Here is a 27759-nt window from a genome sequence, read left to right as displayed (position 1 = left end):
GCCAACGTGGATGATGCTAACGTGGACGATCATTCTCGACAACTGCCTGAGATCATAGGATCCTTGCGACAGGGCCGACTACTGATAAACTTATTTGCACAACGACAAAATGTTTCGGCTTATCTCTGCCCTGTTGGTACATTGGCACAAACAGTGTGTGTCATGTGAGTGTAACATCTACCTCACGCGCGCGCGTGCGTGTGTGTGTGTGTGTGTGTGTGTGTGTGTCCTGATCGGGCCTGGCAGCAGGTCTACAGGACTGCATTCTAACAAGTGGCAAGAGACAGGTCCTGTCACAGACACCCCCTGGTTGCCATGGTGCCAACACTGACACATAAACACAGTCCTCTCTTAACAAAGACACACAGGCCAGGGAACCTTCCAGAAGGCCCAGATAACATAACACAGTCCAGACACACACACAGTTCACACACACACACACACACCTCTCTCTATCTCTCGTCTGGGCCCACGGTCATATCTCCTGCTCTGTTGACCCAATGAGCTCACGCCAGGTATTGCTGATGTCACATCACCGCCGTTTCCTTGAGGTGACCGAATCTGGTCTGGGAGGTCACGGTGCGTCACCGTGGCAACTAGAGGCCTTGACCCGGGTGAGTCAGACGGCAGTTGTTTGATGTCTCAGTGAGAGAGAGAGAGAGAGAGAGAGAGTCTGGTTGGTGACTGCGTTTTCACACGCAGTGACATCACAGCCACAGAGGATCCTATCTCGACTTGTTTTCATTATCTCCATGAGTTCACTTTCTGCACGTCAGTGTGGCTGAATCTGGAGTCATACAGACAGTCCCACATCTGACTGCATGTTATTCATCAGTACACACACGCACACACACACAAACAGTACAGACAGACACAATACACATACACACTACACACACACTCCAGTACAGAAAGACACAGTACACACACAGTATACGTACACACTACACAGACACAGTACACACACAGTTGGGAAAGTTAAGGGAAGTGTGTCCGAGATTCTGACAGGGCGCAGGAAGGAAGAGAGGTACACACCCCTAGTCCTGGATCCCGTCAGGAAGCAGCGAGGGGAAAGAAGGCTCACACAACGCTCGGGCGACGTTGGCCGAACCCTGGGTCGCCGCGTTGACATCAGCACTCGGCCGGGCAGGGTTCCGTGGACAGCCAACAGAACAGTTGGAATGACAGCGTGTGACCTTAAACCAGAGGGGGGAGGGGGCTTCTCCTCCCTCCACCCCCCACCCCCCCCCGCTCTAGTGTTTCCATTAGCCCGTCCGGCTCCGCTAAGCTAAACCAAACTTTGGCTAATCCTAAAGAGCATACTGTGTCACAATTCCCACCGGGGCCTGACGGGGTTAGCGCTCATGCTAACATACACAAATTATGTATAGTAGCACTAGTGGCAACAGTTCCTTTACCTTCATCCGAACTGATATAGGAGATAGGAGGATAGAGATATAGGAGACAGGAGGACAGAGATATAGGAGATATGAGGGGTATGGAGATAGGAAGACAGAGATATAGGAAGACAGAGATATAGGAGATAGGAGGGAGGACAGAGATATAGGAGATAGGAGGAGTATGGGAGATAGGAAGACAGAGATATAGGAGATAGGAGGGGTATGGGAGATAGGAAGACAGAGATATAGGAAGACAGAGATATAGGAGATAGGAGGACAGAGATATAGGAGATAGGAGGGGTATGGGAGATAGGAAGACAGAGATATAGGAGATAGGAGGACAGAGATATAGGAGATAGGAGGGGTATGGGAGATAGGAAGACAGAGATATAGGAGATAGGAGGACAGAGATATAGGAGGTAGGTGTTGGTGGATAGCCTTCCAGGAATGTACCGGTCTCTAAACACATGTGTAGATCTGAGTCAGGGGTCCATTGAGACACGGGTTGGGTTGGAGATCTGCTCTCTGAAAGACTTTGGAGTCACTTTCCAACAGTGGTTAAGTGCAGCAACACTAGAGCGCTCTTAATGGGGCGCAGCAACTGTCGGTTGAAGGGAAGGGGACAGGACAACAATAGAGATGTTGATATATACACACTGTAGGGCGCGCATGCACACACGCACTACACACACACACACAGGGCTTATGTAAGTGGAGTTTGGGGAAAGGGTGGAGGGGGGGGAGGGGTCGATAACGGACATGTCACCATGGCAACAAGGGTTCCCAATGTTCCCCAGCCGTTCCAAGAATGCCGAGTCAGCAGAACAGTGTGTCCCCTGAGGAAAGGGTGTGTGTGTGTGAAAATGACCCCCCGTCAGGTCATTTTCTAAAAACAACAACCCCCCCCCCCCCCCCCCCCATGATGTTTCTCAAACAAGTGTCACCTTCTTTCCTTGCTGTGCGGTTCAGTCAATGTGATGTAATGGATTCAAGACACACACACACACACACACACACACACACACAGTGTCCCGGTTGGAAATTTCACACCTTTATTCACGTGTCACCTTCTCTCCATCACCAGGCCACCTGATGACATCATCAAAGTGAGACAGCAGGCCTGGGCTTCACAGCTCTCCCATACAACAGAAGGCGTCTACGAGGACTACAGTACAAAGCACTCTGGAAAACAACCAGACAACTATCGCCATGGGGACAAACACAGGTGACTGGAGGTGAAGGTCTATAGCCCAAGGTCTCTACTGTGTGTGCGCGCGCGCCATCCGTTAAAAGTCCTTAATAGCATGTACACACAGACACACACACAAAGTGCCTTTCCCTTTCCAAGTGTGTGTGTGTGTGTGTGTGTGTGTGTGTGTGTGTGTGTGTATAGCCCTTTCCTGATGGCTGCTGTGCAGGGGCCTTGCATGAAGCAGCTGCGCCGGCTACCTGCCAAAACAACCACACCCGCTCTCTCTATCCCTCTGTCTCTGTTTCCCTTTCTCCCTCCCCGCCGTTCATTCTTAGTACAGCATCCCTCTTTCTCTGAAAGCCCCCCCCCTCGCCTTTACCTCAGTCCTTTACCTTGCTCTTTTACCTCAGTCCTTACCCCTTTATACTGTAGTCTCATTATCTTTCTCTGCCTCGTTCCCTCAACCTTTCCTTTCTCTCTCTCTCACACACACACACACACACACACGATATGAGGTCATCCTTCCAAATCTGCAGTGAAAAACAAGGAGCCATCTGCTAACACTGGAGAGCAGTGACTGGAGAGAGAGGCGCACATACACACACACACACACACACACACACACACACAACCCCCCCCACCCCCCCTCCTTTGGCCAGAGTTACCAGGTCACTTGGAGACGGCCAACCAGCGAGAGAGCCTGGTCCTGGGTCCTGTGTTTGTTTTGTTTTGGGACCTTCCCTCTTCCTTTTCACATGTTATGGGTTGGATCCCTCACGGTATCATTGTCCTGTGTGTGGTCGTATCTGCCTGAGGGGTGTGTGTGTGTGTGTGTGTGTGTGTGTGTGTGTGTGTGTGAGAGAGTAAGTGAGAGTCAGGAGGGAACCACAAAACATAAACCACGGGACGTATCGGGTGAAAGAGGGTTCAGAAGTGTCACACATGACCGTCAGAGCGGTCTGAACCCCCCCCCCCCCCATTGGTCGTCACTCCTCACCCCTTGGGTTACATAACCCCGGAGGGGGGGGGGGGGGGGGGGCCCGGGAAGGAAAGAGGGGTGGGTGGGTCATCAACAACATCACATGACGACCAGCAGCCACCAGCGGCTTGAGGTTATGCTATGGCGATGTTTTGGCAGTAGGGTATGTTTGTTTATACAACGAGAGGCTGGCACCTATGAGTCACCTCTGGTTCTACAGCGAGAGGAGGGGGGGGGGGGGAGGGGAGGAGGGAGAGAGAGAGACAGAGAGAGAGGACAGAAGAGAGGGAAACCACACCTCAACCTCGCTGGGTAGTAAAGAAGGGTCGGGGGGGGGGGTTACAGGTTACCATCTGACACGAGCTGAGATGTATGAACGTGTGTGTGTGTGTGTGTGTGTCACCTCGTCTGTATCCTCTGTCAGGGGGCGAGAGGAAGAACCCTGTTGGCCTTTGCCCATCTCCCATGCCCCCTGGTTTCCTGCCCCCCCCCCCCCCCCCACAGTAGAGCTTTTCTCTCTCTCTCTCTTTCTCTCCCTCTCTCAGCAGTATGCATATAACAGCACACAATCCCTCACATACTGTACACTCTCACTCGCTGTCTCATCCCCTCTTCCCCTCTTTCTCTCCATCTCTCTCTCTCTCCCCCCTCACATCACTCCCCCCTGGCTGTGATGAAGGTCTGGTTGTTGTTGTAGGCAGCTGGCGGTGGGCTTTCCTGTCCAAACAGCTCCAAACGCTGAGGTGGCAGAGCTGTGGGGGGAGGGAGGGAGGGAGGGAGGGAGGGAGAGAGAGAGAGGGAGAGATATGGGGTGACCACTAAGCCTGGGGAGGGGGGAGGTGGAGGAGAGAGAGAGGGGGGAGATTGTGGTGTATAGGCATACAGAAGTCACTTTGTCCTCTGTACACGCGCCCATATAGCTCTGGGAGGTTGAATGTTCATGAGAACATATACATATCATCTTTGTGTGTGTGTGTGTGTGTGTGTGTGTTTGTGTGTGTGTGTCTCTGTACAGTAGATCACACACTCTCTCTCTCTCACACACACACACACACACAAACACAGCTGGCTGAGATCACAGAGGGACTTCCCCTTCAGGCTCACACAACCTCTTACCCACTCCATCTACTTCCTGCGAGGGGTGACACTCTGCAGACCCAAACTTCCTGTCTAAAACGGTAACACACTTTCTCTCCCATCTCAGCTGCTTCATCTCTTCTTTCACCCATCTCTCCATCCCCCTCTCTTTCTCTCTTTAGGGTTTTTTTCTTTTTTTTCTCCTCTCAATCGGGTCAACGTTTTCTGTCTCTTATCTTGCTCTCCTCTCTCTCACGCTGACCTCTGCCCTCTTCTCCTCCTCCTCCTCCTCCTCCTCCTCCTTCTCCTCCTCCTCCCTCTCACCAGACCCACTCTCTCTTTTTTCCTCGTCTTCCCTCCCCAGTCGAGAGGCACCATAGACGTGAATGGAGAACGTGGAGAAAAAACGTTGAGATCATTAACTCCAGGACTAAATGCTGAAGATCAACAGTATTCCAGCTTGATGGATCCTCTGGTGTGTATAATGTTAATCTGCTGTGACCCCCCCCCCCCCCTCTCCCCCCCCCGCCTCTGCCCCCCCACTCCTCCCCCCCTGTGCAGAGGGGCAAGCCTCTGTTGTTACAAAGAGCTTTGTGTAGCATAGCCACCGCGCTACATCCCACAATGACAGAGGAGAGAGGAACTAGTTTAAACCAGCAGGGACTGTGGGCTATGCCCCACAACGAACACACACACACACACACACACACACACACACACACACACACACACACACACACACGCACACATGCACACATGCACTTCAAATTAAACACAAGACCCATGTCCACATTTGACTATATATATATATATATATATATATATATATATATATATATATATATATATATATATATATATAATCTATATGACTTGTTTTGAGCAATTTAAAGCGACAGAACAACAAATCAAAACACTGAAATTGTACACTCACCACAACGACAGACGGAGTGTGGGTATGAATGCAAGAGAGGGAGAGTGAGTGTGTGTGTGTGTGTGTGTGTGTGTGTGTACTGTATGTGTTTGCATGCATACATCGGTATGCCTGTATTTTGTGCTGTACATCCGTTTTAGTACTTCTTCCACGAGTTAAGTGGGGTGACCTTTGACCCTTGCATAACCGTGCCCCGGTGGGTGGGCGGGAGGCCCAGGTCTGGGTTTTGTTCTGATGGGAGAAGCGCCGGGTCCTGAGGAATGTAACAATACACCTCACATACGCACACACTGTCCTCAAATTCAGTTGTTGCATATGCGCGCGCATGTGTATGTGTGTGTGTGTGTGTGTGTGCGTGTGTGTGGGTGGGTGGAGTCTTCATGAGTGGTGTCTGTTTGACTGAGGATTCATGTACATATCTTGTTTGTGCAAAAACACACACACAGACACAGACACAGACACAGACACAGACACAGACACACACAGAGACCTCAACCCGCACCCCATAACATCCCCAGAGCCATTAAAAGTCCTTAATAGCTCACACACACACACACACACACACACACACACACACACACACACACACACACACACACACACACACACACACACACACACACACACACACACACACACACACACACACACACACACACAGTTGACAAACAAGTTGACAAACAAACACAGAAGGAGAACACATGTAACTGTACATCGTGAACTGAACACAGAATGTACGAAGTAGACATCATGTTCTCAAGTTGCTTTGAGTTTCATCCACCACACTCTGAAGACGGTCTCCTGACCCACACACCAGCGGTTAAACGTGACGACTTTGTGGAAGTTCCATTTTTTCCCGTTTCACAGTTTCATAAGTTAGTTTTAGTTGAAGAAATCCAGAACCTAAAAGAAGGGGGACAATCACACCAAAACAGAACAACAACAAGGATCAAAGGATAAGAGGCTGCAAGATGTCTGAGCCCAACGTGTCAAAACATGTCTCTCTCCCACACACACACACACACACACACACACACACTCACCGTAAACAACAGAGAGCAATCTGGTGTGGGGGAGCGGGTGGGGGTGGATGGGGTCACACACACAGAGACACACAGTGACACACACAGCTTACAATTAGCCCTCACGCTCAAGGCTCTTCGTCAAGCTTTAGCCTAATCAGCATGTTTGTCGTTCCTTTAAAACATTCAGAATGTCTTCGTTTCTTTTCTTTCAATCTCTCTCTCTCTCTTTCTCTCTCTCTCTCTTTCTCCGAAGGCCTTTCTTTCTTTCTTTCTTTCTGGAAGCACAGAGGAGGCCTTGTTCCGGCAGGCTAACTTTAGCACTCGTTAAACAGGAGGGGATAGAACACCAACTCTCTCCACACACACACACACACACACACACACATACTAGAAGCTGACAAACACCAGGGAGTTGTGACACAAGGAGGGGGGGACGAGGTGACATCAGGAGAGGTGTGTGTGTGTGTGTGTGTGTGTGTGTGTGTGTGTGTGTGTGTGAGAGACAGAGAGAGATAGTAAGGAGGCTGGGCCCATGACATTAGAACAGGCGTTATCGACCGCTTGACTTGTCCATTGGCTGGCTCTCCCCCTGGGTCACTTGGTCCAAGAGGCATCCATGCTCTGTGAAATATGCATGCACACACCCACCCACCCATCCCATCCCATCCCATGACATCTCCAGGGCCGTTAGAAGTCATTAATAGCGCACACACACACCCACACACACACCCACACACACACCCACCCACAAGGACGGAATGGCGCGGTGCTCTCTACTTTCATAACTCAGGATCGACGTACGTCCCTGCCCTTGACCCTGCTCCTGCTCCTCTACTGCACATAGCAGACACACACACAGCCCAACCCGACGCATACCACAAAGGTAAACAGACAACCATAACATCCTGGACCGCACGAAGACCGCGACGTGACCGCGAGCCTTACCTCTGAGAACAGAACAGCACCAGTACCGCTGACTCCTCTTAACAGTCCTTGATGGATAAGGAAGATTCCAAGATGTGTATGTTTCACTGCTGTGTTCCAATTTGTAGCTAACGGTGTCTGTCTAGCCCAGGGCAGTGGGTGCGCGCACACACACGCACGCACGCACACACACGCACACACACACACACACACACATCTCTGTCCTGTCTGTAACAATAGACAGACCTACCAAACCTGCTAATCTGGGCAATGTCCTCACTGTACCAGCAATCCTATAGGGACGGACGGACGGACGCACACATACACGTCAACAACATGTTTTTCCCCCCCGAGCCAGCACGCAAATATTACAAAGCATGAAAACCATGAAACTGTAAAACGAGGCTTGGCCCGATGAATGATTGACATGGTCACAGCGGCCCCCGAGGCAAACGAGTCTGTTATTAGTCAGTTAGTTCATAAAAATGAAAGGAAGCCGCACCAATCTGCGCCGGTGTGGTTATTTTTCCTTCCACAAGCCGCCTTCTGCTGGGGTTTCATCATCATCACCGTTAGTTTACCACAAACAACAAGCACAGATCGCTTGTTACCATTGCGTTAAACATGTTCATGCTCTTCTCTAAACCAAACAGAGCCTTGTGTGTGTGTGTGTGTGTGTGTGTGTGTGTGTGTGTGTGTGTGGAGTTACTGGAGTTCAGATGTGGTGTTATTTAAAGGCAGTGTTGGCCAACGTTTTAGGGAAGGGGGAAGAGAAAAACACACACACACACACACACACACACACACACACACACACACACACACACACGCCCCCACATCGAGTCGAGGGGCCAATAAATACTGCTGACTAAATTAGGTTAGCTCTGAGGGGGCTGCTCTTGTGCATGCGCGCGCACACACACACACACACACACACACACACCAAAGATTTTCCTAGAAATGTTGGAATAGTCTCCAATGAATGTTTTCCAATCTGCATTCACTCTCCCCCCCCTCATCTCGTATCTCACCCCTCCCAATCCCCCCACCCCCTCCCCATTTCCTTATGCTTCCTCTCAAGCTAAAACCCTCCCCCTCTCTCTCCCTCTACTTTCCCCTTCCTCTCTCCTTCTCCCCCCTCTCTCCCTCCCTCCTGCTATCCTCTCTCTCTCTCCTTCCCTCTGCTCCTTCTCCCCCTCCTTTGTTATACCCCCCATCTATCTATCTCTCTCTCCCCCCCTCCACTCTCTCTCTCTCCCCCCCCCCACCTCTCAACTGTAAGCTATGTTCCCTTCCTGCAGCACACAAACAGATTCTAGAGGTGTGTCTCCATCTGGCCAATGGCGGCTGGCTCAGGCTGTGTGCCTGGGCCAATGGGAGAGGCCGTGGGAGGAGTGACCCTCTACTTCTGTTGAACGGGTGTCTCGCTCTCTCGCTCTCTCGCTCTCTCTCTCTCTGCAAGTCTTCAGAATGATGGATGGAGAGAATAAAGGAGAGGTCAGGACCTAGCATTAATAGGCTCTGGATGCATGCCCACAGTAGGGCGGAGGCCCGAGCACACACACACACACACACACACACACACACACACACAATAAAATAAATACACTACAGAAACAGACACACAGTCTCTCATACATATTGGCAAAAACAATGCACACAAGGCTCACACACACACACACACACACACGTTACTGAGTAAGCTGGTCACAGGGTGTGGAGGCGTCATAACCGTAGAGGACTATCTGTACAGGACACACACAGCCATCAACACCTGGTGAACAACACCCACTAGTACACAATGAACAACAACCAGAGAGGAGGCTGACACTGCACTTCACACAGGGACACCAGCACAACAACACACACACAACAACACACAGGAACACAACAACACACACACACAGGAACACAACAACACACACACACACAGGAACACAACAACACACAACAATGCACATGCACGCACCACATACGACAATGAATGACACTTTCTAAAGAGATAGAACATACATACAGAAAAACAAACAAAAATAAATGACATCCCATCTGTCACTCCCTCCCTCTCCCGCTCTGCCGTTAATCTATGCCATATAAATGATTTACATAAGGGGGGAAAAAATATCCATATTTCACTCCCGCCCTCCCCTCCCTCTCTCTCCCTCTCTAGTTCATACTATAAAATTGATTTATAAGGCGTCCTGGAAATCCAAACTTTTCCTAGAAAATCGCTCAAAAACAAGTTCCCTCATGCGCGTAACACCCATTCATTTGTTCCCTGTTATCAATCAAATGGAAACATAATGACCTAGTATGAGGACGGGCTTGAGGAGGAGGAGTTTGGAGCCAAACCACCCAAACAACTCACTTGAACTGTACATTTTGGAGCTGTCGTGTGTGTGTGTGTGTGTGTGTGTGTGTTTCGACTCGCACGGTTCCAGATGGGAGGAGAAAAATATGACTTGAGGCAAACAGGAGGTGTAATGATGGTTGGGATGGACGTCTCGGCCCGACGGCCATCTTCACACACCTTCACACACACACACACACGCATACACCTGCCCACACACATACACCTGCCCACACACATACACACACACACACACACACGCCCCTGCCCCCCCCACAAACACACACGCCCACACACACCTGCCCACACGTACATACATACATGCGCACACGCACACACACACACACACACACACACACAAACACAGTATTTCACAGTCACTCCACATTTCTTCACCCATATTTACCCAGCCCTGGTGACCCATATTCTCCTATGGAAAGAGAAACACTTGGGCTCCAACACACCCTGCATGAAAACAAGTTTACCGGTGGAGTTGGGAACATCAAGGCTCTTCAATAGTAGATGTAGATATGTATAGACATGTATACATACTGGATATGAGGAATCAAGGTAAACCTTCTATAGTACGACGCTACTGTTCATGTCCTAGCCTTACCTGCATCTGCGTGGGCGTGGACCCAGTGAAAACAATCCCTAAAAAGCTACTGACAGAGGAACACACAGTACTACAGACTGATACGGATCATCAATGGCCTCGTCAGCCAGCGATAAAACAAATACAGATCCCTGAATTACCACATAAGTGGAGTTCTCACACACACGTACCGGGTACTTACAAACATGCTATCTTGAAATGATTGCCCCCCCCCCCCCCCCACCACCCGTCCTTCCTGGAATGCAGGGACAGAACATGACGGTTCTTCAGGAGGTTCAATCACGATCTACTTCACTTGTGAAAAAAGGAGAGACTGACATGATTTACCCGAACCCTAACCCTAACCCTAGTTAAAGAGCCAGCTGGCTGCCTAGGCTAATATTGTTCTTTATGCCAACATGCCACAGCACAAACAATGCATGCTACGTCAGTTCTTGACGTACGCCACCTGGTTTTGCCTTCTTGCGCGTGGCATCACGCCATCCCTATGGATGTGTCGAATTTATGAGAGCAAGGGTCGTGAAAAGGTCTCGGCTAAACGCTGTGGCCCAACGGGAGCCTCAGCCAGCAGACTTGAGGTCTTTCTGCCGGGCCTTCGTGGGTTATTGGTTGGGAAACACTGATCCACGGTCAGTTTTAGGGAATCTGGATTCCCTCCTCTTCCATGTCTAACCTGGCTAGAGTTGGCGTAGGGTCATCTGATCCCACATCTGCCGCTTCTGTTACCCGCTTTTTTCCAACCCCCCTGGAGGTGGCTGAGAGGGGATGTGGGCTTTCGTTGAGTAGAGAGACGGCCGGGGGGCGGGGGGCGGGTGCTTCTAGCTGAATGCCTGGTTTCATAACGGGGTCCACACGGTGTTCACTGAGGCTTGGCTAGAGAGGCTTGGGAGAGACCTAGGAGGACACAGACAAGGTGTGGCGCCGTGCCAACACATGGACGTGAAGGGAAGGGAGAGTCCTTGTTGTTCTGTCCTCCTCCTCCTCCTCCTCCTCCTCCGTCCCTCCTGTCTCTTCCTACAGGCCTTGGGTCCCACCCTCACTTGGTCTGTATTCATACATGTCTTCAAGACTCCTTTGGTAAAGACACACTTGGTAGACTTTTTAAAAAAAATTGTTTACCTCCTCTTCTTTCTCGTTTTCACCCTCCGCTCTTTTTCTGTACTGTACCTCACCAAAGATCACTTTGCCCCCCCCCCCCCCTCCTTTGTTCTCTACTTTCTTTCCTTCCCCCTCTCCCCCCCTCCGCTCTACAGTACCTCATTCATGCCCCTTCTCCTTCTCCTCTCCCCAACCTCTTTCCACCCTTCTCGCTTTCTCTCTCCCCCTCTTCCTCTCCTCTCCCTCCTCCGTCATCTGCACAACGAACAGCATTGTTTTCACCCTCCAAGGCATTTCCACTTGTTTAGATTTCAGTCCTAATGTACACTTTGTCCTCGGAGATCACAAATGGAATTTGGAACCCTGGCTTGTTCTTTTTCTACACCAACAACAGTAAAACAACAAGCCTGCTGTAAAAACACACGCACACCGCACACACACACACACACGCTCTCATGACAAAGCTGATCTACACAGTGATCCATCTGTCTATCTCTGCGTTATAAACCTGCACAACCAGCTCCATCCTCTATTGACTCGGTCTTATCCTTTCCTTTGAGGAGTCAGGTACGGTACGAGCTCCTGGCTCCTGGCTCCTGGCTCCTGGCTCCTGGCTGGGGCTGCACGGCTCCCTCAATGTTAGGACATGTTTAGACATCGTGTACTCTTGTCAAAACGCAGCACGTACTCGCTGATACCGGGGGGAAAAAAACAGTCCGTCAACGTCTGTTGATGATCCTGGTCGTCCAGAATGGAGGCTAGATTTCTGTACGTCCACAAGCTCCCAACCGCCTTGGCACGTCTCTCAGAGAGCCGGCACATCCACACACGGTGGGGGTGGGGGATAGACAAAAAAAAAAAAAAAAAAAACGGCATGAAAGGTCTCCTCAAATGGATTTGGATGAGGACACGTTCGGACACCCCAACTAGTATCGACCGGTCTCCATCATCATCATCAGTCAGCAACATGTCTTCCAAATAGGCCAGAATCTCAGAGACGTCATTCAAGAGATGCTCTTCCGATGGGTCTGCACTGGGAGTGTGCCAGTGGCCGTACCGATGCTGTGAGGTCATCCAAGCATTCCAGGAGTGGTTGGCTCAGGCCAGGGATCGGGGGCCACGTGTGTAAGGTCACATGAAGTCACCCGGGGGGGGGGGGGCTGGAAGGCCTGCCTCATCACTAGCAGTAACATCATGTCTGATTTACTACTGTGTTTAGAGTTGCTCCCCCGCTGCTGGGACATCGAGTACAAGTGGCTGAAGTTAATGGTGTACACACATACACACACACACACACCTTAATTTAGCTTCTTATTTAGTTGAACGAACTTACACACACACGGATGGATGTGAAAGAACACGATGTGAAATCATTTGCAGGCTGTCAACAGACACAGAGAAGGAAGACGGATGGAAAAAATAAAAAAACACACACACACACACACACACACACACACAGCATTAAACTAAGCTCAGAACAGTCTGTTACGCAGCCCTGAATCGTGGTTTCCGTTATTCATTTTAACTTTTTTCTTTTTAAAGGCTGACTTTAGAAAAGAGGAACGCTAACATTTCCTCTTTATATATACACACATACACACACACACACACAGTCTGTCTATTTGGATACATGTCATGAAAAATAGACATAAGGCTCACGTGCGCCACGTCTAAAGGTCTAGTCTGCTACCAGAGGAGTGTATACAACCCCCCCACCACCCCCTCCCCCACCACAGTACACATAAATACGTGTATGCACATATACTCTATATAGCCCCAGACAAGACAGACCGACCGACACACACACACACCCCATGGGATGACACACATTTTGGTAGTGTCTTGTGCCAATGCTCTTCCCACAAAAACAACAACAACAACAACAACCACCACCACCATGACTGAAGCTAAACTAACACTCTATGGGTCCTTGGATAGGGTTGAATTTACTGTAAATTACTAGCTTGTCGTTATTCCTAAAGGGCTTACAAAGGGGTGAAAGTGGAGCCAACTTTGCAGTTTGTCATCCCTGTAAGGACCTAGGGAGTGTTTTTCTGCCTTAAACAAACACACACACACACACACACACCTAGGTTGTGTGTGGAAGTGGTGACCTCGGGTCAGAGGTGAGCGACTGTGGGAACACTCGAGGCCCGTTGTGTCAAACTTGTCACAGTCATGACAAACTGATCCCTAACCCTAACATAAACAATCACACACACACACACACACATCTGCCTGAGACAATACCCCAAACGAGACCACACGATAGCACCAAACACACACACAGAGCCTGAAACAATACCACACACACACGAACACACACACACACACACACAGACTAAAACAACACCACAGCAAAGGCTTGAAACAACACAGCTCCGTACTCACACAACACAATGCAGTGCTTGAAACGACACAATGCACGCTGTCTGAGACAGCACCGTCCGTCAGAGTGAGGGATCTCCTCCTGTATTCAACGGGGGGGGGGGGCTCATCAGTGAGCCTATTTCCACCAAACACAGGAGGTAGGTGGTCAAAATAAGCCAGAAAATATCCCATCTCTTGAACCCCAAGCCCCTACATACATTAATCCTAAGACTCTCTAGGGCCTATTCCTGTATCCCCTACCAGACCAAGACCAGGACCTGTATCCCCTACCAGAACAAGACCAGGACCTGTATCCCCTACCAGACCAAGACCTGTATCCCCTACCAGACCAAGACCAGGACCTGTATCCCCTACCAGACCAAGACCTGTATCCCCTACCAGACCAAGACCAGGACCTGTATCCCCTACCAGAACAAGACCAGGACCTGTATCCCCTACCAGACCAAGACCAGGACCTGTATCCCCTACCAGACCAAGACCAGGACCTGTATCCCCTACCAGAACAAGACCAGGACCTGTATCCCCTACCAGAACAAGACCAGGACCTGTATCCCCTACCAGAACAAGACCAGGACCTGTATCCCCTACCAGAACAAGACCAGGACCTGTATCCCCTACCAGAACAAGACCAGGACCTGTATCCCCTACCAGACCAAGACCAGGACCTGTATCCCCTACCAGACCAAGACCAGGACCTGTATCCCCTACCAGAACAAGACCAGGACCTGTATCCCCTACCAGAACAAGACCAGGACCTGTATCCCCTACCAGAACAAGACCAGGACCTGTATCCCCTACCAGACCAAGACCTGTATCCCCTACCAGACCAAGACCAGGACCTGTATCCCCTACCAGAACAAGACCAGGACCTGTATCCCCTACCAGACCAAGACCAGGACCTGTATCCCCTACCAGACCAAGACCAGGACCTGTATCCCCTACCAGAACAAGACCAGGACCTGTATCCCCTACCAGAACAAGACCAGGACCTGTATCCCCTACCAGAACAAGACCAGGACCTGTATCCCCTACCAGAACAAGACCAGGACCTGTATCCCCTACCAGAACAAGACCAGGACCTGTATCCCCTACCAGACCAAGACCTGTATCCCCTACCAGACCAAGACCAGGACCTGTATCCCCTACCAGACCAAGACCAGGACCTGTATCCCCTACCAGACCAAGACCTGTATCCCCTACCAGACCAAGACCAGGACCTGTATCCCCTACCAGACCAAGACCAGGACCTGTATCCCCTACCAGACCAAGACCAGGACCTGTATCCCCTACCAGACCAAGACCAGGACCTGTATCCCCTACCAGACCAAGACCAGGACCTGTATCCCCTACCAGACCAAGACCAGGACCTGTATCCCTACCAGACCAAGACCAGGATTTGTACCCCCTACCAGAACAAGACCAGGACTTGTATCCCCTACCAGAACAAGACTAGGACCTGTATCCCCTACCAGAACAAGACTAGGACCTGTATCCATTCCTATACGGCCTACATCAGTATGAAACCTGGAGCACAGCCATTGGGCTATTCATGTGCTATGGCCTGATCCACAGAGGCCTTTCAAGCCTGGCTGTTCACCGTGGTAATCTCACAAGACACACATACCTTGAAAGTTGAGAACACACACACACACACACACGGTGTGAGCCAACTGACCTGGGCAAGAGGAAAAAAACTAAAAGACATGCCTAGGCATTGCCTGCATTCAGCTCAGTGCATGGAAAATTCCGGTCCTGCAACTCAAGAGGCAGAAGCAAAAGGGGTAAACAGTGGGTCTCTGGCGCCCTCTAGTGCATAGGGATAATACACACTGCAGTACCACTCACCCTTTCTAGTGAAGAGTGGAACACATCAACATTATCGTCATGTTGAAAAGTGTACAAGACAATGCGTGAAAGACCAATAACAGAGATATATAAAAAAAAAAAAAATAAAAAGGTCCATTTCCTTTTTTCCAATTTTAAATTTCACTATAAAAATCAGCCTCTCGGATCCCACATTCATCATTTGTCCACGCATCCAATCAAATCACTTGACAACAGATGGGACCGCAATCTGATCTTGACAGTAAGCTCCAGACAGAAAAAAAAACGATTGCAGAGAGATGAGACATGTGGCTCCGCGCGAGTGGAAGAGCGTGAACGAGACGCAATCACCAAGGCACTGTTTTCACAAGCGTGGCTGTAGGGTCGGGCCGAGGTTTGTGATATTTGGAGCACGTGGTGACACTGTTCTCTTAACAGAACCGAACCTAAAAGTGCTTCAAACTCAAAGGAATGTGCCTCAACAAGCGCAGTGTTCCCTCCTTATGCACCGCAAAGGACTAGCGGTGAAAACATAACAACATCTTAATGCCATCTTAATGCCACCAGACCATTTACAACAGCGGCCGTACACTCTAAAGCACTGCAGTTCAGTCAATTCTGCTCCCGCTGACATGTCTCCTCCACCAGGGGGAAGCTGGCGGAGGTAGAAATCGGAGGACGCGAGGAACGGTACAAACGATATGTTTGTATATAGTCAAACTTCCTAAAGTCATTTCGTGAATAAGAAAACAGGGATATCAACCAACCGTAGGTGGCAGGGTGGTGTGTGTGTGTGTGTGTGTGTGTGTGTAAGACTTTGTTTGTTTAAAACAACTCCACATGACCACTCTCCTCAAACCTCCTGATAGGAGTGGTACTCGGAATTCTACTCTGCCAAGACTGACACTGTGTGTGTGTGTGTGTGTGTGTGTGTGTGTGTGTGTGTGTGTGTGTGTTACATAGCAGGGCAGGGGTACAGAAGGGCTGGGCCCTCTCCCATGTATATGCCTTTCTATTCCCCCCCCCCCCCCTCCCCCCCTCTGTATCATTCTCTCATTCCCCTCCCACCTCCCAGTCCCAGAGCAGCGGTTTGTGTTGCTGTTGTCCTCCTTTACCCTCCCTCTCTCTCTCTCTCTCTCTCTCTCTCTCTCCCTCCCTCTCCCCACCTCGGGTAAGTGGGTGGGAGGTTGCAGTTGTGGGGTGCTGGTAGTTTTCCACTAGACTAGAGGTTGTTGACTGAATACAGGGAGAAGGGCAATGCCGTTAATATGATCCCCCTCTTTCCTTCTCCCGCCCCCCCCCCCCCATCATATGCTCTCCCTTCTTCTCTTTCTATAATCTTTTTTTTTTTTTTTTTTTTTTTTTTTTTTACAAAAAACTCACTCCCTCTCCTTCATTCTCCATCTCAGATATTTTCCTCCTCCCTTTATTCTTCCTCCCCCTCTTTTATCGACCCACCCTCTCTCCCTCCTGCTCTCTCTCTCTCACTCCTGAATACCTCTGCCAAAAATAACCCCCCCCAACCCCCCCGGTAACTGTGCCAACCAGCCACCCCACCATGCCCCTCATGCCACTGGTACCATGGCGACTGCCCGCACAATGCAACACCCCATAACCCTCCCTCCCTCCCTCCCTCCATGCCAGGATAAAAAGAGCTCTTTGGCTAACTAGTAAAGCCATTATGAAGGAGGAGACAGAAGGGGGAAAACAAACCATGTACATGTTTGTTCAACAGAAGAGAGTGTGGTGGTATACTGGTGGTATACTGGTGGTATACTGCGGGAGTAGCAGTTAAAAACAGCGTTCTTCCCCTCATCATTTCAATAAGCTCCCTATGGGTTTGACACTGACCCATTTCCACACTTCCCCAGCAGGCGCACCCTCCACACTACTCCTGTCAACCCCACTGGCAGCATGGGGGGGGGGGGCAGGGTTCACACACACACACACACACACACACACACACACACACACACACACACAGACTGACAAACACCTAGGCCTTCATACCTATACTCCATGTCCCACTCCATATAACAAGGTGCCAGCGATGGTAAGGATGTGTCATTAATCCGCCCCATACACAGTTCTTTGTCGCAAAAGCAGGACTACAATTCCACCAACCGCAGACAGCGTCAAGCCATATAACACACTCGGAAAAGCACCAGCAGAGAACGCTGCAGGCTTGATTCACTCAAAGCCCATAAAAGCATGTGCGTGCAACCCATGATATCATTCAGGAAAACAAAAACGTACAAATCCATATGTGTGCATGCATACATATGTGTATATCCTAAATGCAACTTTTGGCATATGTGTGCATATATATGCATACAGCACATAGGTGACTGCAGGTTGGGGTACATTAGAGAGAACATGGGCCCTTCCCATTAGCATCAACCGTCCAGGGGCTTTTCACACTGGGCTCTCATGCAGAAACCCTCCACCAACCCCTCCACCAACCCCTCCACCAACCCCTCAGCCTGCCTCTCCACCAACCCCTCAGCCTGCCTCTCCACCAACCCCTCCACCAACCCCTCAGCCTGCCTCTCCACCCGCCAGGCAGCTGGAAATCCAGGCTTTATTTCTCCCATCACGTCCCCCCTCACCGCCCATCTATCCACAGAGCATTTCCCTCTCTGGTGTGTGTGTGTGTGTGTGTGTGTGTGTGTGGTTACTGTGCCAAAGGTCACCGCTGCCTCTCGCTTTCTCTTCCCCCCCACCATGCAATTTGTGTGACCTGGTTTGAGCATCGCCAGCAGTGATCTCCCCTTAATCCAAGAGATCTAGTCTAGCTCTAGACCACAGCTGGGTTCTCTCTCTCTCTCTCTCCCTCTGTCTATTGATACAGTAAGCAAAAGGAGAGGGCACACACACACACAGACACACACACACAAAAGGATCAGGGGAGAACGTCCTACCACCATAGTCTCTTCTAAATCACATAACCTTTTATCCGAAAGGATCTCATGGTAAACAGGAAGACTCTGCAACTTAACGTGACCCGGACTTCTAAAGAAAACAAACTGGCAAAAAAAAGAAGAAAAAAAAAAGAAAGAAAACAAAATGGCAGAATACCGTATGAGATATGGCCCATACACGCTAATATGGCCCAAAGCAAAGCAGTCCCCTCTGCCTCCAAGAACAAACAAGAGTTAAGACTTCAGTGGACAACCCTCTGCTGTAATGAACTCTCCACTGTGAGACCAGCGTCCCAGGCAGCAACCTCCTCCTCCCTATTCAAGACATAACACCTCTCAGCTGGTAGAGCATGGCGCTAACAACGCCTAGGTTGTGGGTTTGATTCCTGCTGGGACCATATATACTGAAATGTATGCACTCACTGCAATGGAAGTCGCTTTGGATAAAAGCGTCAGCTAAATGGCATATAACCTACTGTATCACCCTTAAAATGAAAATAAAAAACACTCTCGCTCCTTAAAAAAAAAACGAATGAATAACAACGAAAAAGGAACAAACAAATGATGTCATCAGTGCGCGCCCGGAGTGACCTCCTTGGCCATTGACGTGAAAGGAGAGTGGCACTTTGCTCTATTTCTGGGTTCTGAGGACGGAGCCACGGCAGGCCGTACATTTTAATGAATCACACGTTAGTGTTTATTACCGCGGCTGCTGAGCCGCGCTGAATAGACATAATTAGCGTAATAAGTATGTGTAAAAAATGAAAAGCATCATCGCTTCGAAAATCGCCCTCCTCCTTCAACTTGCACAGCCTGCCTCGGTCTTACCTAAGAGGCCTGGGGCTTGAAGCTAGCGACAATAGCTCGCTGTTCCTCTGACGGGATCATGGGAAAGAAATGAAGGGGGTATGTGGGTGGATGTGGATCGGGTTGTTGTTATGCTATTGAACTTTGAACTTTGCTCCTAATTGAACCACCACCACCCCCCCCCCCCCCCAGTGTCAAACAGGAAGAAAGGACATGAAACGAGAACAACCTGGATCAAAGCTGGTCTTCCTGGGGAGTGCTTTCTTACTCAGATGGCTTAGGGGGGGCGGGTTACGGGATCATAACACAATAGAGATATGACATAACTCAGAGAGAAACCAAGTCTCTGTCTCAAAACTGCCCTCTAAGACTGAGATCCTTTCATGCAGTCACAGGGAACACAGTGACCACTGACAGGGAGAGGGAGACCATTTAGTCTGCCCACCCCTTTCATAGACTTAGAACAAACACTTACCATTGTTTCCCTGTGTGTGAGTGTATGTGTGTGTATGTGTTCGAGTGTGTGCATGTGTGTGTGTGTGTGTGTAAGGGGCTGTGTGTGTGCTGAATTGAGTCAATAATCCCCTGATGAAAGCACCCTGCCTTTAACCAGTCCTGGATGACCTTATGACAGCGCCTGCTTATGTTGACCATGGCCGCTGAAACGCACGGGTAAGCAGTTCTGACCCCAGAGCGCTGAACCCGCTTAACCCTTCCTGCTTGTGGGAACTCGACCACCCCGCCTGCCACCCCGGGTCCTATTTTGAGCTGTGGCCTCATGACCCTTGACCCACAGCGATCTCCTATACTGAGGGGGGACGGGGGACGGGCTTACAACACTAGTAAAAACAGAAGCCTCGGCCCATCCCTGCCACGGTCAACACTGCCTGGCCTAAATGGCGGGGGGGGGGGCGCCTTGGAAAACAAACACAAGACAACAGCTAGCCTATTCCCAGTCCCAAGACCGCTCAGATTGCGTTACGCTAAAGTGACAGCGAGGCAGTTTCTTTGCCAAAACACATATTCACACACACACACACACACACACACACACACACACACACACACACACACACACACACACACACACACACACACACACACACACACACACACACCTCAATAAACAACTCGTACTCCACTACAATGATTATTATCAATTTATTTGTTTGTATTTTCATTGCGTCCACTTCTTCGTTCTTAAAAAGAAAAAAATAAATGGCACCGACGTCATTCAGCGTGGCCGTGCAGTCTACCTACGCTAAGTGCTAGCACGTAACGCTACATTGCCCGTTATCGACGTGGTCCTACAGTGGTTAGCTACAGGGGTATTACTGCAGCATTGTTCTCACTAAGCAGGATACCATCACATCTGAGAGGAGGCCAACGATTAGGCAGGACGATCTGTGCTCTCCAAGACTTTGTCTTAATCGGCAGATCCGCCGGAATTAGTTGGCCGTCTGGACCCCCGGCTCTCCCCCTCATCATCAGGAGAGGGGTGTGTGTGTGTGTGTGTGTGTGTGTGTGTGTGTGTGTGTGGGGGGGGTGTATAGGGGAGGGGGCAAGCGTGGGACCGGAGAGAAACAAGCTACCGCGGAGGGCTCCTAAATGCAACTTTTGGCAAGGCCTCAACAATTGCAGCTTAACATAATTTGGAAATACCAGACAGTGTGTTGCCCACTGTGGTGCACACTGTTAAACCCCGCAAAGCAGCTTTCTCTCCCGGCCCCCCCTCTCTGTCAGTCAAACAGGCTACACTTAGATATTAATCCCAACACCAAACAGTGTTTAGCCTCTGAATGACATCCTGTCAAAACTTGTTTTGTTCATCCGTTTTTCCTAATGCTTTTAGCGGGAGAGGATACAAGCGAATACAGCCAACTCGAATGAGAAATACTTCGCATTCTGTGAGGTGCAGCGTTTATTGAACCCCCACAAATCACAAATATTGCTGCAATCAGAAGCACCCCTATAAATCATATTTTTGTTTGTTTCTTCTTTTTATTTTTGGGGGGGGGGGGGGGGGGGGGGGGGGGGGGAGCAAGAGAAATACGAAATACTGGCGGAGCTACTTAGGACAGAAAGCAGGGGGGGGCCCCCTCAAGATCTGAGGTCAATGAAACTGTTTCGGTTTGTGGTCACACTATTTAGGACAGTCAATGGTACAGCTGGTGTGGGCCAATCCAGTAGCACCTTCCGCATTACATCACCGAGCACAGTCATCACCGTCCACTGAGACTGATCAGGGAGCCCGTCGCCCCCGTCAACGGTCCTCCGTACAGAGCCGTGACATACAGTACAAGCGTACAGCTCAACCAGCCAACAGCAAACAACATCAAACAGATTGAAATCAGCTGTAATGCATTATAACACACGACGAAAGGCATTACTGAGGAGGCATGGACAGGCCAACGATAATGACCAACAACACGACTCATCGTAATGCATCAGTCCCAGAGGTTGGGGTACACTACACAGAGGTTGGGGTAAACTATTATGCATCAGTCCCAGAGGTTGGGGTACACTATTATGCATCAGTCCCAGAGGTTTGTGTACACTATTTGCATCAGTCCCAGAGGTTGGGGTACACTATTATGCAGTTGGGGTACACTATTATGCAGTCACAGAGGTTGGGGTAATCTATTCTGCATCAGTCACAGAGGTTGGGGTGCACTATTATGCATCAGTCCCAGAGGTCGGGGGTCGCGGTGCGTGTTCTCCTACCTGGACGCTCTGCAGGAGCCAGAGGCAGCGCTCCTTGACGTCGTCGAAGGGACACCGCTTGGACAGCTGGAGAAGGCGGGCCAGGATCTCGTTCAGGTCGCTGGGGGGGTGCACCGCCATGTCCGGAGGAGACGGGACGGCGGCCGGTATGGGCCCTATGCTCTCCACCTTCCGCATCACCTCCTGGCGTATGTGCTCCATCGCCGCGTCTCTGGAGCTGGCGTCGCGGCTGCCAAGCTCGTCCCACCTCGCCACGGCTTCCTGATCCTGGACGTCCATCGCGGTCAGATTCTCTCGATTAATGGTGGCAGGCTACAATCTGAATTAGGTAAAGACAAAGTCCTCCTCGCGGTTAGATGTCCAATATCAGTGGCCTGGATTCTCTAACTAACCCACTCTATGCATACATGCATTCTCAAAGGCTAAAGGTCACAGTATGTAACAATACACATGAGTGTGATGGTCATTTCTTGAGAAATCTATTGAAAAAAAGAGAGTTAAACGGTCAAACAAAAAGGATGGAGTAATGTCTGAACGCGCAATTGAGAATCCTGGCTGTGTGCAAAACAAGGCCACTGTACTGGAACAGCTTTGGCAACCAGCAGAGAAGGGGGTGGGAAAGTACAGTAGCTGCCCATCAATGGACTACCGGTACGCAGAAAACTTCTCTTCAAAAAGACAACTATGACACATCACTTTAGCAGTAAGTTGTTAACGCAGCTAGAATTTTTATATAGCTGTTTTTTACAGCAACTCATTATGATGTTGTTAACAGCTATGCAGGCTTGACATGCACTGAGTTGAACAGACAGCTTTTTAATTGAGTGAGTCCGTTGCGGCTATAATTCTGCGTAATCGCCTATGTCCTAGCTGTAATTCATAATAAGGCACTAGTATTCAATTGTTTCATATCATCATATTCATTGCACTTTCTTTGGTTGGAGAAGAGAGCTCAACCGGTCCAACGCCATCGTTTCTCGCTGTCCCCCCCCCCTTCTCCGTCTTCAAACCCTTGTCATATTGGTTAAGTCAGCAACATGATACCGATATCTACTTAAGGCATTAACACTCCTCAACTCACCCCTTTGAGTACACGATATGAACAAATGGTGTCATTCCCAAATTACTTACTTTATCCACATTCTTTTGCACAGGTCTAGTGGCCGCAGGACGTCTTGGCTCTGCACTGGTAAACGAATTTCATTGTAGAGGAGCGACTTCGGCTGATATATTTGATTGACAAGCGTGATGGCCAATATCTGTCGCCATAAGGCAATATAGACGAGTTTTACGTTGATGTTGACCAATAAGTGACATGTAAGGCGTTCCTTTCTTATAACATGGGATTCATGGGAGTTGGATTCTCTTAAAAATCAGTCACCCGTTGAAATGTGACGAGGGGCTAAGAAAAAAACTACAACTCCCAACATGCCGAATATACTGTAAATTAACCAATGCCCTTCTTCCCTTGTTTATCAGAAATGTTCCACAAATTTGAGAAGCGCACCAAAGATTATAACTGGGGTTTCTCTGTGAGGGCAGTGAACACAGTGAAAGAGGTTGCAAAGCTATCTTATATCGTTTCTGTGTGGACATGATGACATGTTGTTCAACACACTCGATTATATATTCCAGTCATATTTCAGGGCCGTTTGAAATATGTTTGCAGCAGTGACAACATATGCAGTCATTTGAATGTATGGAAATATCAATTGTTCACCAAGCAAACAGTAACCAAATGATCAGCTTTTTCTACACGTAAGTCTACGAATAAATAGACTAGTATACATAACCCAGGGCACAGAGCTAACAACCTCGAAACAGGCTGTCTGCGAGCATCAAAACGTGCAATTAGAAATAAGTTATTAATTATTCATAATTTATGAATCATAAATTCATATGACCATATCACCATGTCTAAATACGAGAATGTTCATGAAATGTCAATGCAAATTCAGTCTAATTATATCAGATCAGACAGAAATATATCTTTGAATGAAAAATGTAGACACCAGAAAAATAAACATAATTCATCAAAAGTAGCATTTCTTATAATTTATTCGAATAATCGTTAGTATATTTTATTCTCATAAAATGCATCTGTAGTACACCCTTTGGGTGTACCAAAGTGGTAAATGTGCGCAGGCGGAACTGTAGAGCGGTAAAGGAAGAGCAGAGGAGGGAAATTTAAAATGTGTGAACAGCTGCTGACTTGTCAGCGCGCCCTGGGGACCTAGGATGACAACAACAAGCTAGATTTATACACTGTCTGACCTGGAGTTGCTTTTTGGAAGGTGTATCATTATGGAGACTTATCAAGATCAGGTAGCTACTCACAAAATGTCTCCATATCTTTACAATGCACACGCTTGGTTACTAGCCACACGTAGCTAAGGTAAACGTTACTAGCCACACGTAGCTAAGGTAAACGTTACTAGCCACACGTAGCTAAGGTAAACGTTACTAGCCACACGTAGCTAGGTAAACGTTACTAGCCACACGTACCTAGGTAAACGTTACTAGCCACAGTTCTGGTACTAGCTCCGTCTCGACTCTTCCTAGCTAGCTAGTAGTAGCTAGGTCACAGGAGCAAGAAATATGTGTATCAGCAGCAGCAGCAGCTGGTGTTATGCGTCTATCAACACCAGTTGAATTTACACGTCAGCTTGCTAGCTGTTGCTGGAACGTTTGATGTGTTTCCGGGCGTTTGCTTGTTTTTAAACAAGCTTTGTTGCCACTAGCTAACTAGCTAAACAGACTTTCCACAAAGTGTCGCACTGACTGACACGGTCACATTCAACGTATCAACGCTTGCCAGCAAACCCCCAACCATCGGTAGCTATCCAAATAAGGAATGATGAATACAGTGTATTAGCTAATGATCTGTAGGTGCTGCGTCTGTCATCTCCATATACTGAGACGATCATGATTCCAAGCGATTCTAACAACATGCTTCTTTTGCTTCATTGTCCTTCTCCCGTCTAGATTTTGGACTCCCCTTCCAAAAACAGTTACATAGGGAGCTACTACCAGCCTCCAGATAGGCTATTACCACACTCATTTGTGGCGGAAGCCCCTGCTTCCCCTCCCCAGATGAACCTGAAGAATATCACGCCTCAGGTGTATCGGACTACACCTGATGCTGGCAGCAAAGGTAGGTAGACGACCGTACACCCATCAACAGTCATTTACACTCTTGAAACGCATAGTCTATGATGCAGCCTTTGTAACAGGTAACAGGATCTTCTTGGTCTGATGGTATACACCTGGGGCTTGGCGTGCAGGAGACCAGGGTTTGATCCCCGCCAGTTCTATTTTGTCTTGTGTCTCAATGTTCATGACGGCAAACTGTAAGTGCTTCATCCCGGTAGCAGTCATCGCTGCCCTGAAGACCCTCCAGGAGAAGATCCGTCGTTTGGAGCTGGAGAGGAAGCAGGCGGAGAGGAACGTGAAGCAGTTCTCCCAGGCTGCTCATGGGTACGAGGCGCGCTCCACCGCTGAGCAAGGACTAAACAACCCTGTGGAGACAGATGGCTCCAAGAAGAAAGGTAGCTGTCGCCTCACACAGCCTACAAGATGTATAGTTCTGCTGCTCTTTTTTTGTAAATTTGTTATTGCTATTTTGTTAGTATTTAGTAAATTTCTTGTCAATATTTGCTATTTGTTTTTTATGTCCATGCACCGACCTCACCAAGTCAATTTCCTTGGCCAAATAAAAGGAATTCTGATTCTGATTCTGATAAGCGAACCGTGACTGTCATGCATCTGCAGCCCCGTCCTCGTGGCCTGTGTCGCTGTTCTGCTCCATGCACGACATGACGATGTGACGTATGGTGATCAGGAACCACGTTTGATATGGGTCATCTGAATCAAAATCAGAATTATTTTTATTTGGTCAAGTATATCTGCACATGCAGGAAATTCACTTGGTGAGGTTGGTGCATAAAGACTTGACTTGAGCATTCTGATCTTCTCACCCCTGTTTTTTCTGGTTTGTTTGTTTGTTTGTGTGTCTGAGTAGAGCTGGTCACGCAACTGCAGTCTGCGGAGGCTCGCTGTCAGCTCCTGGAGAAGCAGCTGGACTACATGAGGAAGATGGTGGAGAACGCAGCCAAGGACAAGAACGCTCTGGCGGAGAGACAGGCAATGATAGCTCTGATACTGATACTGTAGGTGGAGCCAAATCAAAGAGTCCAGTAGACGTGAACCCACCAGCAGAAGCCTCCTTCACAGCCGTAGATAAATCAGAGAGAGAGAGAGACGTTTGTCGCCAACACTATCTGCCTCTCAACATTTGTTTATTTGTTGTTGTTTTTTTAACTACTGTTCAATTGTGAGTTGTATTATGCTGCCTAATTCGGTCTCTGACTGCAAGCAAGGATTCACTGAATTTGAACTCATTGCCTCGTCACGACAGGCATCCCTTCAGAGACAGAGGCTCCAGAACAGCTCCGATGGCCAGACTCAGGTGGAGAAGCTGGAGAAACTGGAGAGGGAGTGCTTGAAACTGAACAAGACGCAGTCGGTGGCCGAGGTAACGAACCATCAGCACCGTCAGCTGAGCAAAATAGTCTGATGTGCCTGATGAAAACAGTAGCATATATCTGATGAAGGGAAATGGAACTTGCCATAATCTGCTGCCCAGAGGAGAATATTGTGAATAAGAAAATAGTTGATATTAAAAAAAAATAGTTGGTAATAGATGGTATCGCCTAACCCTAGCTTAGAATGGAGTTAACTCCTTTTGGGCCCCCCTAAATCTAAAATGTTGGTCCCCCTAAATCTCTCCTTTGGGGCCCCATAAATGTCTCATTTTGAGCCCCCTAAATCACTGCTGGCGGCCATAACTCTTTACTGTTGTATTAAACTGCGTCTTCATCTGTAGACCTGTATCACACTCTGTTGCCATATGTTCAAAACAAAATGTCTGAAGCTCTCTCTGTTTCCCTCAGAGGAAGATTGAGCTGTTGGAACAGAAGCTGCTGGAGGAAGAACATGAGCGCAAGCTGGTGAAAGAAAAAGCAGATGAGGTCTCGCTAATTTCTCACACACACATTTTGGGTTATTGTTTTTTTGGATCAGTCCTTAAACTAGCTGTTATTGCTTTGTGTAACCACAGCTGATGAGGGAGCTGGAGACTAACCTCCGCCTGTGCCCTGCAGTCTCTGAAGAGGCCAAAACCAAGAAGAAGAAATCCAAGACAGCCACCAGGGTAGGTCTACTGTCCCCAAAATACCCCCAGCTAAATGCCATGCACTGGTCTCGCGGATTACTTCATGTTTCATGCCCAGAATATTTACATAGGATAGGAATTCAAACGGTTAATTATTGACTAGTTTGCTTCGAGTGACCTGTATGTTTTCTTCATCAGAAAAGCAGCACGGGGAGGCATGATTCTCCAGGACCACCAAGTTTCCCTAAGACCAAACCACTGCCCTTTGTAGCTGGGACAGTATGTCTGCACCTCACATTGCACTACAGATAATGTCATTGGGTT

The 27759-nt window shown here is 49.0% G+C and overlaps 2 protein-coding genes across 4 annotated transcripts in view; one reads left to right on the top strand and one right to left on the bottom strand.

Moving 5' to 3' along the window:
- sesn1 (sestrin 1) overlaps positions 1-23433 on the bottom strand; it is a 45279-nt gene extending 21846 nt beyond the window's left edge. Inside the window, exons 1-2 of the mRNA XM_083689000.1 lie at positions 23394-23433; positions 22263-22581 (exon numbers count right to left, since the gene is read on the bottom strand). Coding sequence (XP_083545126.1) covers positions 22263-22541 — 279 coding nt within the window. The 5' untranslated portion in view covers positions 22542-22581; positions 23394-23433. The remainder of the gene's footprint in view (positions 1-22262; positions 22582-23393) is intronic.
- Positions 22872-27759, top strand: part of cep57l1 (centrosomal protein 57, like 1) — a 6863-nt gene continuing 1975 nt past the window's right edge. The window contains exons 1-8 of one of the 3 annotated variants that reach the window (XM_083689004.1): positions 22872-22965; positions 25248-25416; positions 25634-25810; positions 26284-26405; positions 26680-26796; positions 27215-27292; positions 27382-27474; positions 27634-27714. In XM_083689004.1, the coding sequence (XP_083545130.1) occupies positions 25356-25416; positions 25634-25810; positions 26284-26405; positions 26680-26796; positions 27215-27292; positions 27382-27474; positions 27634-27714 (729 nt within the window). In that variant the 5' untranslated portion in view covers positions 22872-22965; positions 25248-25355. Of the gene's footprint in view, positions 22966-24459; positions 24588-25247; positions 25417-25633; positions 25811-26283; positions 26406-26679; positions 26797-27214; positions 27293-27381; positions 27475-27633; positions 27715-27759 lie in introns of those variants that run through there. The other 2 variants (XM_083689003.1, XM_083689002.1) reach the window with 2 other exon arrangements.

The sequence above is a fragment of the Argentina silus genome (genome assembly GCF_951799395.1).
Source record: "Argentina silus genome assembly, chromosome: 17".
In the NCBI taxonomy this organism is placed as follows: Eukaryota; Metazoa; Chordata; class Actinopteri; order Argentiniformes; family Argentinidae; genus Argentina; species Argentina silus.
Note: the sequence above shows the minus strand (reverse complement) of the source record. Positions and strands in the feature narration are given on the sequence as shown.